Source organism: Hyla sarda, chromosome 1, assembly GCF_029499605.1.
Source record: "Hyla sarda isolate aHylSar1 chromosome 1, aHylSar1.hap1, whole genome shotgun sequence".
Taxonomy (NCBI): Eukaryota; Metazoa; Chordata; class Amphibia; order Anura; family Hylidae; genus Hyla; species Hyla sarda.
In genome coordinates, this window is record NC_079189.1 from 567997807 (window position 1) to 568018335 (window position 20529).

Consider the following 20529-nt stretch of genomic DNA (forward strand, 5'->3'; position numbering starts at 1 on the left):
CAAATAAAAACGGCACAACCAAAATCCAGAAATTAGAGAGAAGTCGGGGTGCCCGCATACTTGGAACCTGGGTCCACTGGTTCCTCAATCCAGACAAAGAACAATATGATGCAGTACGCCACAAGTTTGCAGAAAATGGTGTTTTATTCCATCATGTACATAGACTATGCTCATGATGGAATAAACCACCATTTTCTGCAAACTTGTGGCGTACTGCATCATATTGTTCTTTATCTATCTATCTATCTATATCCTATCTATCTATATCATATCAATCTATCTATATCATATGCATCTATCTCCTATCTATCTATATCATATCTATCTATCTATCTATCTATCTATCTATCTATATCATATCTATCTATCTATATCATATGCATCTATCTCCTATCTATCTATATCATATCTATCTATCTATCTCATATCTATCTATCTATATCATATGCATCTATCTCCTTTCTATCTATATCATATCTATCTATCTATCTATATCCTATCTATCTATATCATATCAATCTACCTATATCATATGCATCTATCTCCTATCTATCTATATCATATCCATCTATCTATCTATATCATATCTATCTATCATCTATTTTTCTATCTATCTCATATCTATCTATCATCTATTTATCTATCTATCTATCTCATATCTATATATCCATCTATTTATGTATCTATCTATATAGCTATCTATCTATCTCTCATATCTATCTATCTTTCATCTATCTCTCATCTATCTGAGATAGATATGAGATAGATAGATAAATAGAAAGATAGATAGATGGATAGATAGATATGATATAGATAGATAGATATGAGATAGATAGATAGATAGGAGATAGATGGATAGGTAGATAGATACAGTGGTCCCTCAACATACGATGGTAATCTGTTCCAAACGGACCATCGTTTGTTGAAACCATCGCATGTTGAGGGATCCGTGCAATGTAAAGTATAGGACAGTGGTCTACAACCTGCGGACCTCCAGATGTTGCAAAACTACAACACCCAGAATGCCCGGACAGCCGTTGGCTTTCCGGGCATGCTGGGAGTTGTAGTTTTGCAACAGCTGGAGGCCCCCTGGTTGGGAAACTGATCTATCTATCTATCTATATCATATAAATTTATCTATATCATATCCATCTATCTCCTATCTATATCATATCTATCTATCATCTATCTATATCATATCTATCTATCATCTATCTATCGATCTGTCTATCATCTATCTATCCATCTATTTATGTATCTTTCTATATATCATCTCTCTATCTATATATCATCTATTTATCTATCTCATGTATATATATATATATATATATATGTGTATCTATATATCATCTATCTACCTATCTATCTCTCATATCTATCTATCTATCTCTCATCTATCTGAGTTAGAAAGATAGATAGATATGAGAAAGATAGATAGATATGAGATAGATAGATAGGAGATTGATAGATAGATAGATCAGTGTTTCCCAACCTGGGGGCCTCCAGCTGTTGCAAAACTACAACTCCCAGTATGCTCATAAAGCCAAAGGAATGCTGGGAGTTGTAGTTTTGCAACAGCTGGAGGCCCCCTGGTTGGGAAACACTGAACTACCTCCCACTGTCTCCCGAACTACAACTTTCCCCCTCTCGGGTTGCCACCCTGCCGGTATTTTACTGGCACAGCCGGTATTTTCATTCAGATTCCGGGCTGTGCCGGTAAGTTTGGATGAAAAATACCGGCCATGCAATTGCCGGTATTTTTCATTCACTGTCGTCACACTAACCTGAAAAAAAACAAAAACCTCCTGTTCTGTTCAGTGCCGGCACCGCTGAGCGGGAGTGTGGGCCGCACGCCCGCACCATGCCGCTCAGCACAGCACCCTGTGTGACTGACTCTGAGGCTGTCCCTGTCTCCCAGTCCCAGTCTAAAACTTTACCTGTGCAATGCTGTGCGGCCGGATCTGCGGAGGGACGTTGCGGAAGTGACGTCACTCCGCAGACCCGCGCAGGACGTCACGTCACTCGCCGAGACTGAGAGGAGACTGGAGAGGTGATGCGGTAGTAGGTAAGTGTGTCTGTTACTATGTGTGTGTCTGTGTTTGTGTGTCTGTCAGTCAGTGTTTGTGTGTCTGTCAGTCAGTGTTTGTGTGTCTGTCAGTGTTTGTGTGTGTGTGTGTTTCTCTGTCTCTGAATTCCACCCCAATTCCCCTGTGGCAATTCCCCCCGCCCCAATTCCAAGGGGGGGGGGGGGGGGGGTGGAAACTTACTATACCTATGGGGAAGAGGGGGGGGGGGGGGTAACTGCCTATACCTATGGGGAAGAGGGGGGTAACTGCCTATACCTATGGGGAAGAGAGGGGGGGGGTAACTGCCTATACCTATTGGGAAGAGAGGGGGGGGGGTAACTGCCTATACCTATGGGGAAGAGGGGGGGGGGTAACTGCCTATACCTATGGGGAAGAGGGGGGGGGGGGTAACTGCCTATTCCTATGGGGAAGATAGAGGGGGGGTAACTGCCTATACCTGAGGGGGAGGGGGGTAACTGCCTTTACCTATAGGGAAGAGTGGGGGGGGGGGGGTAACTGCCCATACCTATGGAGAAGAGAGGGGGGGTAACTGCCTATACCCGAGGGGGGGGGGGTAACTGCCTATTCCTATGGGGAAGAGAGAGGGGGGGTAACTGCCTATACCTGAGGGGGGGGGGGGGGTTACTGCCTATTCCTATGGGGAAGAGAGGGGGGGTAACTGCCTATACCTATAGGGAAGAGAGAGGGGGGGTAACTGCCTTTACCTATGGGGAAGAGAGGGGGGGGGGGTAACTGCCCATACCTATGGGGAAGAGAGGGGGGGGTAACTGGGGGGGTAACTGCCTATACCTATAGGGAAGAGAGAGGGGGGGTAACTGCCTTTACCTATGGGGGGGGGGGGGTAACTGCCTATACCTATGGGGAAGAGGGGGGGGGGTAACTGCCTTTACCTATAGGGAAGAGGGGGGGGGGGTAACTGCCTATACCTATGGGGAAGAGGAGGGGGGGGGGTAACTGCCTACACCTATGGGGAAGAGGGGGGGGGGTAACTGCCTATACCTATGGGGAAGAGAGGGGGGGGTAACTGCCTATACCTATGGGGAAGAGAGGGGGTGACTGCCTATAGGGAACGGGGGGGGGGGGGTGTAACTACCTATACTTATTGGGGGGGCTACCTAACTTTATACCTGGATGCCTAACTACTTACCTACATACCAGGCTATCTAACTATTTACCTGGCCTTCATACATGGCTGCCTAACTACCTAGCTAGCCCCCTACCTACCTGGCTTGTCACCTACCTACATATCTGGCTTCCTTATCTACCTACCTAGTTACCTATTTACCTGGCTACCTACCTACCTGCCCTTTTACTGTGAAGGACACCAAGGAGGGCATTATTACACTTTGTGGGCCTATAGAAGGATTGTGTAGAGGAGGGCACTGAATATATGCAGAGTCTGACATGTTTTTCCTGCAGATGTTAAGAGATCCACATGGCGGTCTTATCCGGACGGAGAAGAAAAGGAAAGAGGACGCCGATGATCAGAAAATACGTCATTGTGAGTCCCAAAATGTAACTGTAATCACTTATATGGTCTACACATCCTGTGTACAGCTGATATCTACCGCCATATGGTCCTGTATATAATCACTTATATTGTGTACAGATCCTGTATAGTATACTGGTCTGTGTATAGTGGTTTTATTCAGTACAACATTTTCAGTTTTCCACCTACAGAGCTATATGAGGGCTTTATCGGTATCAATTTGGTTTTGATGATTTTTCATCCTATTTTTTGTTGTTGGTAGTGTGTATACAGAGGAGCTGTTATAATGTTTGCATTTGCACTATTTGGTGAGGTTGTCAAATGGATTTATATTTGTATTTGCTGGGTAACCCCTTAAATGTATTGCCTGCTATTAAATAAATGTTATTTACAATTGTATTCTCTAAATGTAATTGTTTTGTGCAATATAGGAAAATTCCCCCCGCATATATATTGTGTCCATCCCATCCCCTCTGCCATTTCTTTACCCCCCCATCCCCCATGCCATTTCTTTCCCCCCCCCCATCCCCCATGCCATTTCTTTACACCCCCCCCATCCCCCAAGCCATTTCTTTCCCCCCCCCATCCCCCATGCCATTTCTTTACCCCTCCCCATCCCCCATGCCATTTCTTTACCATCCCCCATGCCATTTCTTTACCCCCCCATCCCCCATGACATTTCTTTACCCCCCCCCATCCCCATGCCATTTCTTAAACCCCTGATCCCTCGTCCTCTGTGCAATCGACCCCTCCCCTTTTTTTAGCTCCACCCCCACATAGCCACACCCACGACCGGTATTTTTCTGAGGGAAAGGTGGCAACCCTACGGCTCCCCCAAGCAAGTTACTTACTTTAAAAGGGCAGCATCAGCAGTGGGCAGTGGGCAGGTAAGTCTTCCATACTGGTGGTGTCCGGGCCTGTATACACACAGCAGGCCTGCTCCACAAGGTCCAGCATACAGGGGAGTGAGAGAGGGGGAGGAGCTTCCTGTCTGCTTTTCCCAGTCTGCATAGCGCGGCCCCGGCGTGGTGACAGGGCTGCTGGCTGAAGTAGATGGCTCGCCCCCCCCCCCCCCCCCCCCAGAGACGCCACTGGCTGCAGAGGTGGTTGAACGCAGCGTCCATCCGGGTGCTGTCAAACTTGCTGTGGTCGGGGAGTATGCGGTGGTATGTGGCCACATCCCCCCCTTGTCACATTCCTCCCCCCTGTCACATCCCCCCCTTGTCACATTCCTCCCCCCTGTCACATCCCCCCCTGTCACATCCCCCCCCCTTGTCACATCCCCCCCTTGTCACATCCCCCCCCCCTGTCACATCCCCCCCCCCTGTCACATACCCCCCTTGTCACATCCCCCCTTGTCACATTCCTCCCCCCTTGTCACATTCCCCCCTTGTCACATTCCTCCCCCCTTGTCACATCCCCCCCCCCTTGTCACATTCCCCCCCCCCCCCTGTTACATTCTCCCCTGTGTCACATTCCTCCCCCCTGTCACATTCCCCCCCCCCCCCCCCCCCCTTGTTACATTCTCCCCTGTGTTACATTCCCCCCCTTCTCACCTTGTCCTGCAGCAGGATACACTGGGTTTGCCGGGCAGATTTCAAACCTAGTGTATTTGCTGCAGAACAAGTCCTTTTCCCTTCAGCCAATCACAGGCTTTACACCACTGCGGCCTGTGATTGGCTGAAAATTGAAAGGTCCTGTAAGATGAATAGTGAAGAGAGCAGGGACCAGAGCGCACGGAGGGGAATGACATCTGCAGGGACCGGGATTAGGTAAGCAAAAGTTTTTTTTATTTTCTACCTTTTTACTTTTACACTTAGCTCAGTGTTTTACTACCAGGGGGCCTCCAGCTGTTGTGAAACTACTGCTCCCAGCATGCCCGGACAGCCTTTGGCTGTCCGGGCATGCTGAGAGTTGTAGTTTTGCAACATCTGGAGGCCCCCTAGTTGAGAAACACTGACTTTTAGTATATGTCTTTACCTGCTCTGGCCGGCCCCCGCCACGGCAGCCGACCCGAGCAGATAATCACATATTTTCCCGGGGGCTGCATCACTATATCGCAAAAAGCAAAAATCGCAATTCGATTGCTTTTGCAATATACTGTGCAGCCCGCACAACAACTCTGCAATTCTACCCCGAGCGTGACTCGGGGTTACTGCTTCTAGCAGCGAAAATTAACCCCGAGTCACGCTCGGGAATACCGCTAGGCTGGTTAAGGACCAGGCCCATTTTGGCCTTAAGGACCAGAGCGTTTTTTGCACATCTGACCACTGTCACTTTAAGCATTAATAACTCTGGGATGCTTTTACCTTTCATTCTGATTCAGAGATTGTTTATTCGTGACATATTCTACTTTATTTTTTACACTCGCATGTTCCTGTAGACCCAGTTTTTGAAGTTTTTACAAGGGGTAAAAGGAGAAAAATCCTCTCAAAATTTGTAACTCAATTTCTCTCGAGTAAGGAAATACCTCATATGTGTATGTCAAGTGTTCGGCGGGCGCAGTAGAGGGCTCAGAAGGGAAGGAGCGACAAGGGGATTTTGGAGAGTGAGCTTTTCTGAAATGGTTTTGGGGGGGCATGTCCCATTTAGGAAGCCCCTATGGTGCCAGAACAGCAGAAAACCCCCCCACATTGCATACTATTTTTGGAAACTACACCCCTCATGGCACGTCCAGTGAGCCTTAACACCCCACAGGTGTTTGACAACTTTTCATTAAAGTCAGATGTGTAAAAGAAAAATAAAGTGAAGTTTTTAATCCCAAATTTACCCTTTTTACAAAGGGTAATGGGAGAAAATGCCCCCCAAAATTTGTTACCCCATCTCTTCTGAGTATGGAAAAACCCCATGTTAGGACGTAAAATGCTCTGCGGGCGAGAAGGAGTCACATTTGACTTTTGGAAAGCAAATTTTGCTGAAATAATTTTTGGGGGGCATGTCACATTTAGGAAGCCCCTATGGTGCTAGAACAGCAAAGAAAAAAAATACTATTTTGGAAACTACACCCCTCAAGGAACGTAACAAGGTGTACAGGGACCCTTAACACCACACAGGTGTTTGACAACTTTTTGTTAAAGTTGAATGTGTAAATGGAAAAAAAACATTTTTCACTAAAATGCAGTTTTTTTTCACAAATTTAACATTTTTTTACAAGGGGAAATAAGAGTAAATTACCCCCAAAATTTGTAACCCCATTTCTTCTGAGTATGGAAATACCCTGTGTGTGGACGTCAAGTGCTCTGCTGATGCACTACAATGCTCAGAAGAGAAGGAGCGCCATTGAGCTTTTGGAAAGAGAATTTGTTTGGAATGGAAGTAAAGGGCCATGTGCGTTTACAAAGCCCCCCCGTGGTGCCAAAACAGTGGACCCCCCCCCACATGTGACCCCATTTTGGAAACTAAACCCCTCACAGAATTTAATGATGGGTGCAGTGAGTATTTACACCCCACTGGCATTTGACAGATCTTTGGAACAGTGGGCAGTGCAAATGAAAAATTACATTTCATTTTTCTCCAGTGGGGCGTAAATGCTCACTGCACCCCTTAATACATTACATGAGGGGTGTAGTTTACAAAATGGGGTCACATGTGGGGGGGGGGTCCATTATTCTGGCACTATGGGGGCTTTTTAAACACACGTGGCCTTCAATTCCGGAACAATTTTCTTTTCAAAAGCCCAATGGCGCTCCCTCTCTTCTGTGCATTGTAATTAGTCCGCAGAGCACTTTACATCTACATATGGGGTATGTTCTTACTAAGAAGAAATGGGATAAAAAAAACTTTGGTGGGGGGCGTTTTTCCTATTTTCCCTTGTCAAAATGAAAAATGTAGGGTAACACTTTTCCCATCAAACTTTAATGAAAATTCGTCAAACACCTGAGGGATGTTAAGGCTCACTATACCCATAGTTACATTCCGTGAGAGGTATAGTTTCCAAAATGGGGTCACATATGGGTCTTTATATTTTTTGTGTTTATGTTAAAACCGCTGTAAAATCAGCTACCCCTGTGCAAATTGCCAATTTAGGACTCAAATGTACAACACAATGCGCTCTCACTCCTGAGCCTTGTTGTGCGTCCGCAGAGCATTTTAGGCCCACATATGGGGTATTTCCATACTCAGAAGAAATTGTGTTACAAATTTTGGGGGTCTTTTTTTCCTTTTACCGCATGTGAAAATAAAAAGTATGGGGCAACACCAGCATGTTACTGTCATTTTTTTAATTTTTTTACACTAACAGGCTGGTGTAGACCCCAACTTTTCCTTTTCATAAGGGTTAAAAGGAGAAAATGACCCCCATAATTTGTAGTGCAATTTCTCCCGAGTATGGAAATACCCCATATGTGGCCCTAAACTGTTTCCTTGAAATACAATAGGGCTCCGAAGTGAGAGAGCGCCATGCGCATTTGAGGACTAAATTAGGGATTGCATAGGGGTGAACATAGGGGTATTCTACGCCAGTGATTCCCAAACAGCGTGCCTCCAGCTGTTGCTAAACTCCTAGCATGCCTGGTCAGTAGCTGTCTGGAAATGCAGGGAGTTGTTGTTTTGCAATAGCTGGAGGCCCAGTTTTGGAAACACTGCCGTACAATACGTTTTTCATTTTTATTGGGGGGGACAGTGTAAGGGCGTGTATATGTAGTGTTTTACCCTTTATTGTGTGTTAGTTTAGTGTTTTTTGGGTACATTCACAATGGTGGGGGTTTACGGTGAGTTTCCCGCTAGGAGTTTGCCGCAGCTCAAACTTGAAGTAGGAAGCTCATTATAAACTCGCCCGTGTGAATGTACCCTGTACATTCACATAGGGGGGGGGAGGGGGCAAAAACCTCCAGCTGTTTCAAAACTACAACTCCCAGCATGTACTGACAGACCATGCATGCTGGGAGTTGTACTTTTGCAACAGCTGGAGGCACACTGGTTGGAAAACCTTCAGTTAGGTTCTGTTATCTAACTCTGTATTTTACCAACCAGTGTGCCTCCAGCTGTTGCACAACTACAATTCCCAGCATGTACTGATCGCCGAAGAGCATGCTGGGAGTTGTAGTTTTGCAAGCTCTAGAGGGCCACAGTTTAGAGACTACTGCACAGTGATCTCCAAACTGTAGCCCTCCAGCTGTTGCAAAACTATAAATCCCAGCATGCCCACACAGCAAACAGCTGTCTGGGCATGCTGGGAGTTGTAGTTTTGCAACTTCTGGAGGGCTACAGTTTAGAGACCACTGTGTAGAGGTCTCAGACTGTAGCCCTCCAGATGTTGCAAGGCAACTCACTGTTCCGTAGGATCCAAGGAGCCGCATCGCCGTCCTCTTCTGCTGCCGATTGCTGCCTGCTGCTGCCGCCGATGGCTAAGTGGACTTCAGCGCCGGTCCTCCTCGATTTCCCCGTTCTGCCCAGCCTATTGTGGGTGGGCAGAACGGGGAAACCGAAAGTTAACCCCCCTCTCCCGATCTGCTATTGGTCTTCACTTCCAGACGACCAATAGCAGGGATAGTAGGGTGGCACCTTTGCCACCTCACTCCTATCCCTTCAGGGGGATTGTGGGTGTCTTGGACAACCCCGATCCCCCTTATTTTCCAGGTCACCGGGTCAAAGTGTGAATTCACCGGCGATTTGCAGCGATCGCCGACATGGGTGGGGGGATGTCTGATGACCCCCCTTGGCATTTGCTCGGGGTGCCTGTTGATCGATATCACAGTCACCCGGGTCTGGTACCAGGGAGCGAAGGCGTAAATCCCTAAGTGGTTAACCCCTTAAGGACCAATGCAAATAAACCTGTACGCCCCTGAAAGACCAGGCCTGTTTTTTCAAATCGGGGATGTCTGTCTTTATTAGAGAATAACTCTGGTAACGTTTTGCCAATCACGATAATTCTGACATTATTTTTTTGTCACAAGTTGTCCTTCATGTACATAGTAAAAGTAAGCCGATATCATTTGTAGTTTTTTTTTACAATGCAAAAAATCATGAAATGTTTACAAAAAATTACGATTTTTTGCTATTTTAACACTAATTGGTTGCATATATTTATACTTACTAACCAAATAGTTCATGAAACTTATACTTTCAGATGTCTACTTTATTTTGACGTCATTTTTTAGTTTTTAATTAACATTTTAAATTAGTTAGAACCCTAACAATTTAACTTGAAATTTTGAAAATTTGAAAAGTAAATTTTTTTTATGTGCTATGCAAGGTTTGCAGAAATTAAAAGGTAGTAGAACATAGGAACACCCCCCAAATGACCCCATTTTAAAAACTAGACCCCTCAAGGTATTCCCTAGGGGGTACAGTGAGTATTTTAACACCATAGTTTTTTGGCAGGAATTATTACAAAGTCAGTGTTAAAAATTCGAAAATTGCAATTTTTCACAAATGCATCATTTGGGGGGCATATTTTTTGTACATCACTTCTGATATTGAAAGAAATGCACCCTATATTTTATTTAGCTGCTTGTCCCATGTTCGGAAATACCCCCGCTTTGGCCATATATGGTTCCTTGGCCGCGTGGTAGGACTCAGAAGGAGAGGAGCGCCATTTGGCTTTCAGGGCAGAACAGTACCCCCACCCCCACAAGTGACCCCATTTATATACCGCACCCCTACAAGTTATTGGCTGGTCGGCTGGCAGTATAACGCGTCTGTCTGTGCCAGTTAAGGCTCCTGATGGATATATCCGCCATGTTGTGGGAATAAGCACCCGCTCATGGCGAATATATCCATCACTGCTGCGGCTGGGTAGCTCAGTGTGTCCGCTCATGACTGCTGGCGGGAAATCCGCCGCTATGAGTGGACGCACAAAGCTACCCAGCCGCAGCAGCGAGCTCATTACCGTGACTGCTGCATAATGTGTAGGATCACGTGGCGGACATCCGCAGCATATTACATGCTGCGGATGTCCGCCAATGCGATCCTACACATTATGCTTTTTTTTTTTTATTAGATTCATTTAATAAATGTATATTTAATATATATTTTTTTTACACTTTTATTACATTTTTACACTTTTATTTTATTTATTTATTTATTTTTACACTTTTTAATGCTTTGGAATACTTAGTATTCCAAAGCATTGCAGTTATATGCTGCCTGCCAGTTTTCACTAGCAGGCAGCATATTTCACTGGCAGGCAATACCCAGGGCAGACCTGGGGGTCTTTGTAGGACCCCCGGCAGCCCAGGTATGCAGCAGCACCCCGCGATCGCGATGCGGGGTGCTGCAGGAGAGACAGAGGGAGCCCACTCCCTCTGTCAGAACTCCTTACAGCGCGCGGTCACTTCTGACCGCGGCTGTAAGGGTTAAACTGCCGGGAGTGAAGTGAACTTCACTCCCGGCAGTGCGGCCACACACAGCACCCCGCGATCGCGATGCGGGGTGCTGCAGAGGAGACAGAGGGAGCCCCCTCCCTCTGTCAGAACTCCTTACAGCCGCGGTCACTTCTGACCGCGGCTGTAAGGGTTAAACTGCCGGGAGTGAAGTGAACTTCACTCCCAGCAGTGCGGCAGGCCCCGGCCAGCCGCGTATTACACGCAGCACCCTGCGATCGCGATGCGGGGTGCTGCAGGAGTGACAGAGGGAGCTCCCTCTGTCATAACGCTTACAGCCCGCGGTCACTTCCGACAGCGGCTGTAAGGGTTAAAACTGCCGGGACCGAAGTTCACTTCGGTCCTGGCAGTGCAGCAGGGTCCCGGCTGTGTGATACAGCCGAGTCCCTGCTGCGATCTCGTGGGTGCACTGGGCCCACTTTTTAATGCTTTGGAATACTTAGTATTCCAAAGCATTGCAGTTATATGCTGCCTGCCAGTTTTCACTAGCAGGCAGCATATTTCACTGGCAGGCAATACCCAGGGCAGACCTGGGGGTCTTTGTAGGACCCCCGGCAGCCCAGGTATGCAGCAGCACCCCGCGATCGCGATGCAGGGTGCTGCAGGAGAGACAGAGGGAGCCCCCTCCCTCTGTCAGAACTCCTTACAGCGCGCGGTCACTTCTGACCGAGGCTGTAAGGGTTAAACTGCCGGGAGTGAAGTGAACTTCACTCCCGGCAGTGCGGCCACACACAGCACCCCGCGATCGCGATGCGGGGTGCTGCAGAGGAGACAGAGGGAGCCCCCTCCCTCTGTCAGAACTCCTTACAGCCGCGGTCACTTCTGACCGCGGCTGTAAGGGTTAAACTGCCGGGAGTGAAGTGAACTTCACTCCCGGCAGTGCGGCAGGCCCCGGCCAGCCGCGTATTACACGCAGCACCCTGCGATCGCGATGCGGGGTGCTGCAGGAGTGACAGAGGGAGCTCCCTCCCTCTGTCATAACACTTACAGCCCGCGGTCACTTCCAACCGCGGCTGTAAGGGTTAAAACTGCCGGGACCGAAGTTCACTTCGGTCCTGGCAGTGCAGCAGGGTCCCGGCTGTGTGATACAGCCGAGTCCCTGCTGCGATCTCGTGGGTGCACTGGGCAGCACCCACGAGAAGAATGGACGAGTATAGACGTCCAGGTGCGGGAACGCCCGCCAACCTGGACGTCTATACTCGTCCATGGTCGTTATCGGGTTAAAAACCTTAATCATTCCAGTATTTATCAGCTCTCGTATACTACAGAGGAAGTTGTGTAGTTGTTTCCAGTCTGAGCACAGTGTTCTCTGCTGCCACCTCTTTCTGTGTCAGGAACTGTCCAGAGTTGGAGCAAATCCTCATAGCAAACCTATCATGCTCCAGACAGTTCCTAACATGGACAGAGGTGGCAGCAGAGAGCAATGTGGTCAAACAGAAAAGAACTACACAACTTTCTCTGTAGTATACAAAAGCTGATAAATACTGGAAGGGTTTTGTTTTTCATATAGAATTAATTTGGCTCCCATGCAACGCAACTCCAGCCTGTGGCCCACTGTTTCTCCTCCTAACATCGCTAAAGTAATCGCAAAATTTGGCCAAGGATGAAATCGCTACATAGTAAAAATGTAAAAATCGTGATTCTATTGCAATATATTGTGCAGCCAGAATAAAAATTAAGATTCATATATTCCTATACATTTAAAGAGTTTAGGACGATTTGCATTTTTTTTTTAAATGATAAGACATTTATTATAAGAACATAACAATCTGTTTTCTTCCTCCTTCTTGTTGTTATGGAGAGAGGTTGGTGCCTTTGGATCTCTTGGCTCTTGGTCTTTATCTCTAGAGTTGCCGCAGTTCTAGTTGTTCCAGTATAAGTTCTGGGCTGTGGCGTGAAATTCCAACTCCAACATACAGATGACAGGTTCTTATGATGTTCTGCATGGTCCTCTATACTCCAAAGGCATTGATCTTAACCCTTAGGGAGATGCTGCAGGTGTTCCTGGACATGGTCAACAATAGGTGTTGCAGGTTGAAATAGTAAGTCACATATGTCAGCAGGGTGAGGACCAGCATTGACCACTCGATGATCTTGACAAAGGCTTCACTCATCTCTTTACATTCTCCAGCACACAGGTGGGTGTATACAATGACCCCACTTCCGATAATAAGAAACACACAGGCAAGGGCCATGGCAGAGCAGATGGCTCTAACATGGCAGATGACTCTTGATGTTCCGGGCACTTTGTACAGGAGGATGGATTGACACATGTTGTATGTTCCAGCACATATGAATGTAGTCATGGCGGCGATGAGATGAATCATCGGGTAGTCTTTGGTTGAAAATACTGACATGATGACAGTCAGGACACAGGATGACCAAGCGATGACTAGTAGGGTCTTCTGGATCAAGGGCTGACGGGGTCCAAAGTCTTCACGATGGAACAAGATGAACCTATAATTCAGCCATGTCAGACCCAAAGAGGCTATGGCCATCCCTATAAATCCTAAACAGAATGGGATCCGTTCAGGAAAGAAAATCCCCGTCTCACTGATGTATACCAGTGGGGAATCAGCATGGCCTTGGATCATGGTGATGGTGTAGCTGGTGGAGATCCAGACCATACACCAGAGGGCCAGGAAGAGGGGGATGAACCCCAATCCTTTAATCTCCATAGATGAAGAAAAAAGGCACAAAAGGCAAAAACCGCAAGGGAAATGCAAACCGCTCTGTAACAATCTACAGACTGAAGGCCTGGACACTGTCAGAGCAATGTAATGCCTCCAGAATTCTATGACATCACGTGATGTCACCAAGACTCTTTCTTTGTTTCTTGGAGTTGTCATGGTTACGTATCTGCTATGAACAGAACCTGATGTGACTCCATTTTGATCATCTTTGATAATTTGATAGTAATAAAATGTATTTATTTAATTTTAGAACAATCATTAGAACAATACAACAATATTTAAGCTATAATTATTTCTTATTTCCCTTATTATCTTATTTATCTAAAAGGGGGTGGATTATAGACAAATGCAATCACTCGTTCAAGTCCGTCTATTTTAACAGTCAAAATAAAAAACTGCCCTTTCCCATCTATTACTACTTCCCTCTCTTCACATTTAGAAAATATGTCTGTAATTATATTTCTCACTGGAATCATCACTCAGCTTTCCTAGTAGAAAAGCTGAATGTTGATTCCTGTGAGAAATATAATTGCACCCTAGAGCCATATTTTTTTCCACCCAGCTTTCCTAGACTTCAAAACAGCAACGTTTTCCTATATATGTAGTAACACCTAAAATATAATTGTACAAATATAATTGCAGTCATAGGAAAGCTGAGTGAGAAATATTATTGCAGCCCTTTTTTCCACCCAGCTTTCCTACAATTCAAAACAGCAAAGTTTGCCTACATATGTGGTAACACCAAAAATATAATTGCAGAAATATAATTGCAGCCATAGGAAAGCTGAGTGACAAATAAAATTGCAGCCATATTTTTTTTCACCCAGCTTTTCTACTTCCTAGACTTCAAAACAGCAAAGTTTGCCTACATATGTGGCAACACATATCTAGGCAAACTTTGATGCTTTGAAGTCTAGGAAAGCTGGGTGAAAATAATATGGCTACAATTATATTTCTCACAGGAATCATCACCCAGCTTTCCTAGCAGCAGGAGCTACCTTGCAGGAGACCGTCTCTTCACCAGGCTCTTTTACAACTGCGACACACAGCTCCTCTTTGGCGGGCAAATAGAGCTACGCTCAGGGCCGGACTGGGATCAAAATTAGGCCCGGGTATCTTACAATAAGCAGCCCATTTTAGCCATGGGTGTGGCTATGTGGAGGTGGGGCCACAAATGGGAGGGGCCAGATGTCAATCATAGTTGGGTATAATAGGCTACATAATGGGAAAAATAAACAAATAATAAAAAAAAATGAAATATATATAAGTAAATATGTGTAGATGTTACGCCTAGCGCTCCGGGTCCCCGCTCCTCCCCGGAGCGCTCACGGCGTCTTTCTCCCTGCAGCGCCCCGGTCAGTCCCGCTGACCGGGAGCGCTGCACTGTTTTGGCCGTTGGGGATGCGATTCGCACAGCGGGACGCACCCGCTCGCGAGTCGCATCCCAGGTCACTTACCCGTCCCGGTCCCCTGCTGTCATGTGCTGGCGCGCGCGGCTCCGCTCTCTAGGGCGCGCGCGCGCCAGCTCTCTGAGACTTAAAGGGCCAGTGCACCAATGATTGGTGCCTGGCCCAATTAGCTTAATTGGCTCCCACCTGCTCCCTGCCTTTATCTAGTCTCCTCCCTTGCACTCCCTTGCCGGATCTTGTTGCCTTGTGCCAGTGAAAGCGTTTAGTGTGTCCAAAGCCTGTGTACCTGAACTTCTGCTACCCATCCTGACTACGAACCTTGCCGCCTGCCCCCGACCTTCTGCTACGTCTGACCTTGCTTCTGCCTACTCCCTTGTACCGCGCCCATCTTCAGCAGCCAGAGAGGTGAGCCGTTGCTAGTGGATACGACCTGGTCACTACCGCCGCAGCAAGACCATCCCGCTTTGCGGCGGGCTCTGGTGAAAACCAGTAGTGGCTTAGAACCGGTCCACTAGCACGGTCCACGCCAATCCCTCTCTGGCACAGAGGATCCACTACCTGCCAGCCGGCATCGTGACAGTAGATCCGGCCATGGATCCCGCTGAGGTGCCGCTGCCAAGTCTCGCTGATCTTCCCACGGTGGTCGCTCAGCAATCGCAGCAGATTGCCCAACAAGGACAGCAGCTGTCGCAGTTGACCGCCATGTTACAGCAAATTCTGCCCCTGCTACAGCAGCAACCATCTCCTCCGCCAGCTCCTGCACCTCCTCCGCAGCGAGTGGCCGCTCCTAACCTCCGCTTGTCCCTGCCGGACAAATTTGATGGGGACTCCAGACTCTGCCGTGGATTTTTGTCTCAGTGTTCCCTGCATATGGAGATGTTGTCAGACTTGTTTCCTACAGAACGGTCTAAGGTGGCGTTCGTAGTGAGCCTTCTTTCAGGAAAGGCCTTGTCTTGGGCCACACCGCTCTGGGACCGCAATGATCCTGCCACAGCCACAGTCCAGTCCTTTTTTGCTGAAGTCCGAAGTGTCTTTGAGGAACCTGCCCGAGCCTCTTCTGCTGAGACTGCCCTGCTGAACCTGGTCCAGGGTAATTCTTCCGTTGGCGAGTACGCCATACAATTCCGTACTTTTGCATCTGAACTATCCTGGAATAATGAGGCTCTCTGCGCGACCTTTAAAAAAGGCCTATCCAGTCGCATCAAGGATGTGCTGGCCGCACGAGAGATTCCTGCCAACCTCCAAGAACTCATCCATTTGGCTACCCGCATTGACATGCGTTTTTCTGAGCGACACCAAGAGCTCCGCCAGGAAAAAGACTTAGATCTCTGGGCACCTCTCCCACAGCATCCTTTGCAGTCTATGCCTGGGCCTCCCGCCGAGGAGGCCATGCAAGTGGATCGGTCTCGCCTGACCCAGGAAGAGAGGAATCGCCGTAGAGAAGAAAATCTCTGTCTGTACTGTGCCAGTACCGAGCATTTCTTGGTGGATTGCCCTATCCGTCCTCCACGCCTGGGAAACGCACGCACGCACCCAGCTCACGTGGGTGTGGCATCTCTTGGTTCTAAATCTTCTTCTCCACGTCTCACGGTGCCCGTGCGGATTTCTCCTACAGCCAACTCCTCCCTCTCAGCCTTGGCCTGCTTGGACTCTGGTGCCTCCGGGAATTTTATTTTGGAGTCCTTTGTCAATAAATTCTGCATCCCGGTGACCCGTCTCGCCAAACCGCTCTACATTTCCGCGGTCAACGGAGCCAGATTGGACTGCACCGTGCGTTACCGCACAGAACCCCTCCTGATGTCTATCGGACCCCACCACGAAAGGATTCAGTTCTTCATTCTCCCCAGTTGTACCTCTGAGGTCCTCCTCGGTCTGCCATGGCTCCGGCTTCATTCCCCCACCCTTGATTGGACCACCGGGGAGATAAAGAACTGGGACTCTGCCTGCCATAGGAAGTGCCTCTCCCCCCCTCCCAGTCCCGTCAGGCAAACCTCTGTGCCTCCTCATGGCCCCCGTCCTGGTGTCACACTGCCCCGTGCCCGGCTTCGCCCTCTGCCCTCCCTCCCCATTCCCACTCCTGCTGTACTGCCTGCCGTTGAGGAAACCCTCCATTCTTTCCCGGGGTCCTCATCCCAGGGGAGGCAGTTGCCGGTCAAAGAAAAGGGGAGACCTAAGGGGGGGGGTACTGTTACGCCTAGCGCTCCGGGTCCCCGCTCCTCCCCGGAGCGCTCACGGCGTCTTTCTCCCTGCAGCGCCCCGGTCAGTCCCGCTGACCGGGAGCGCTGCACTGTTTTGGCCGTTGGGGATGCGATTCGCACAGCGGGACGCACCCGCTCGCGAGTCGCATCCCAGGTCACTTACCCGTCCCGGTCCCCTGCTGTCATGTGCTGGCGCGCGCGGCTCCGCTCTCTAGGGCGCGCGCGCGCCAGCTCTCTGAGACTTAAAGGGCCAGTGCACCAATGATTGGTGCCTGGCCCAATTAGCTTAATTGGCTCCCACCTGCTCCCTGCCTTTATCTAGTCTCCTCCCTTGCACTCCCTTGCCGGATCTTGTTGCCTTGTGCCAGTGAAAGCGTTTAGTGTGTCCAAAGCCTGTGTACCTGAACTTCTGCTACCCATCCTGACTACGAACCTTGCCGCCTGCCCCCGACCTTCTGCTACGTCTGACCTTGCTTCTGCCTACTCCCTTGTACCGCGCCCATCTTCAGCAGCCAGAGAGGTGAGCCGTTGCTAGTGGATACGACCTGGTCACTACCGCCGCAGCAAGACCATCCCGCTTTGCGGCGGGCTCTGGTGAAAACCAGTAGTGGCTTAGAACCGGTCCACTAGCACGGTCCACGCCAATCCCTCTCTGGCACAGAGGATCCACTACCTGCCAGCCGGCATCGTGACAGTAGATATATATAGATACATATATAGATATATACACACACACATAAATACACATACACACGCTATACTGGCTATGATCACACAGTATACACAGTATATTTTAAGCGTATTTCATTTTAAATCGCAAAATCGCAGAATGATTGTGTACTTTTTTCCTATATTTTTTGTTATATACACACAAATATTGTACATAAATACATTATATTAGAAATCGAAGAAGAACAATATTTCAGTTCATGCACAAATATACATACAAAATTTATGTATTTTTTATATTAACCTCTTATTAACTCGGCATCATACCGGGTCGGTCCCGGCGGCTAATGATAGCCGGGACCCTGGGCTAATAGCGTGCTGCACTGAGCGCTATTAACCCTTTAGACGCGGCGATCAAAGTTGATCGCCATGTCTAAAATGAAAGTGAAAGCTTCCCAGCAGCTCAGTCAGGCTGATCGGGACCATTGCGATAAAATCCCAATGTCACGATCAGCTAGCATGCGAGCGGAGGTCCCATCACCTGTCTCCGTCGCATCCGATCAGCGATTGATTGCTCCAAGCCTGAGATACAGGCTTGAGCAATCGACCATCTATAACACTGATCAATGCAAAGCTATGGCTTTGCAGGGATCAGTGTAGAAGATCAGTGTGTGCAGTGTAATAGCCCCCTATGGGAGCTATAACACTGCAAAAAAGTGAAGAAAATAAAAAGTTAATAAAGGTCATTTAACCCCTTCCCTAATAAAAGTTTGAATCACACCCCTTTTCCCATAAAAAAAAACCAATGTAAATAAAAATAAACATGTGGTATCTCCGCATGCGGAAGTGTCCGAATTATAAAAATATATTGTTAATTAAACCGCACAGTCAATGGCGTACGCGCAAAAAAATTCCAAAGTCATGAAAAAATTAATAAAAAGCTATCAAAAAGTCCGATCAATACAAAAATGGTACCGATAAAAACTTCAGATCACGGTGTAAAAAATGAGCCCTCATAGCGGCCCGATATTTTTTCTTCAATTTTGTCGCACAATTAATTATTTTTTCCGTTTCGCTGTGGATTTTTTGGTAAAATGACTAATGTCACTGCAAAGTAGAATTTGTGCAAAAAATTGCAAAAAATAAGCCATCATATGGAATTTTATGTGCAAAATTGAAAGCGTTATGATATTTAGAAGGTGATGAGGAAAAAGTGAAAATGCAAAAACGGAAAAACCCTGCATACTTAAGGGGTTAAAGGGGTACTCCGGTTGAAAACTTTTGTTTTTTAATCAACTGGTGCCAGAAAGTTAAACAGATTTGTAAATTACTTCTATTAAAAAATCTTAATCCTTCCAGTGCGTATAAGCTGCTGAATACTGCAGCAGAAATTATTTTCTTTTTGGAACACAGAGCTATCTGCTGCTATCATGACCACAGTGCTCTCTGCTGACACCTCTGTCCATTTTAGGAATTGTCCACAGTAGGAGAAAATCTCCATAGCAAACATATGCTGCTCTGGACAGTTCCTAAAATGGACTGAGATGTCAGCAGAGAGCATTGTGTTCCAAAAAGAAAATAATTTCTTCTGTATTATTCAGCAGCTAATAAGTACTGGAAGGAGTAAGATTTTTTTAATAGAAGTAATTTACAAATCTGTTTAACTTTCTGGCACCAGTTGATAAAAAAAAAAAAGTTTTCCACCGTAGTACCCCTTTAATGTGCTATATGTAAGTGTATGGGAAAGTAGTTGTCTGTGCACACAATATGCAAAAAAGGACATTGTTTTTTACAGCCGTGTAAATAAGTGACATGTCGCGGATGCTAAAATTTTTCCTTTTTTTTTTTTTTTACATATTTTGTGCAAAACAACCACTTTTTCATAAACTTATTAAAGCATAAAGCATATTAATGTTAAAAATACTGACACAACCTTTCTCCTTACACATTTTTGGATTTTGTGGACACATTTTTTTTTTTTTTAAATAAAATATGCCTGAAATACACTATATGTACCTAGCCTGTTAAGGTAAGACAATTTCCCATGATAAAAACCTCTAAATAAATTATACAGTTACAAAATAACACTGGTATATAAGGAGAAATATCACCATACAAATTACCATCATATTGTTACTGACCAAATCCTGTATACTGTGACCAATATTACCAATAATATCAGTATAAAAAGGAGGAGTATTATCACTGTACAGTACATAAATGTGGATACAGAGACAAAAAAAAAAAAACGACATGGTCGCACATCCACAATATGCACAAATGATCTAGCGCTTCTCAGTAATATATATATATATAACAAACAGGTCGTTTGTGTACTTTATGATCATAAAGTGCATGAAGCCCGCCAGCCTTGTCACGGCCACCTGGATGTGGCGGGTCCCTAACATCCCTAGCATAAAATGGTGCGGCACCACGCGGCGACCACCGCCGCCACGACACCAGTGCCCACGGGAGGGGGACGACCCGCTGGCCGAGCAGCCCCAAATGCCACTCGAACCAGCCAACGGGACGCCCCCCCCATTCAGACACGGTGTCACGGCGGGAGCAGCCGCCACGCAGTACCACACCAGTGTGAACAGGGTGTAATAGTTCACTTACCATGTGCCTCCAGCCAGAGACTGGAATCCTAGCCAGGAAGGGA

At 47.0% G+C, this 20529-nt stretch overlaps 1 protein-coding gene across 1 annotated transcript in view; it reads left to right on the forward strand.

Annotated features, from left to right (window-relative positions):
• The first annotated feature begins 3379 nt into the window (after window positions 1-3379).
• The window catches only part of LOC130275675 (uncharacterized), a 62844-nt gene continuing 45694 nt past the window's right edge, over window positions 3380-20529 (forward strand). Inside the window, exon 1 of the mRNA XM_056523941.1 lies at window positions 3380-3588. Within this exon, the coding sequence (XP_056379916.1) occupies window positions 3492-3588 (97 nt within the window). The 5' untranslated portion in view covers window positions 3380-3491. The remainder of the gene's footprint in view (window positions 3589-20529) is intronic.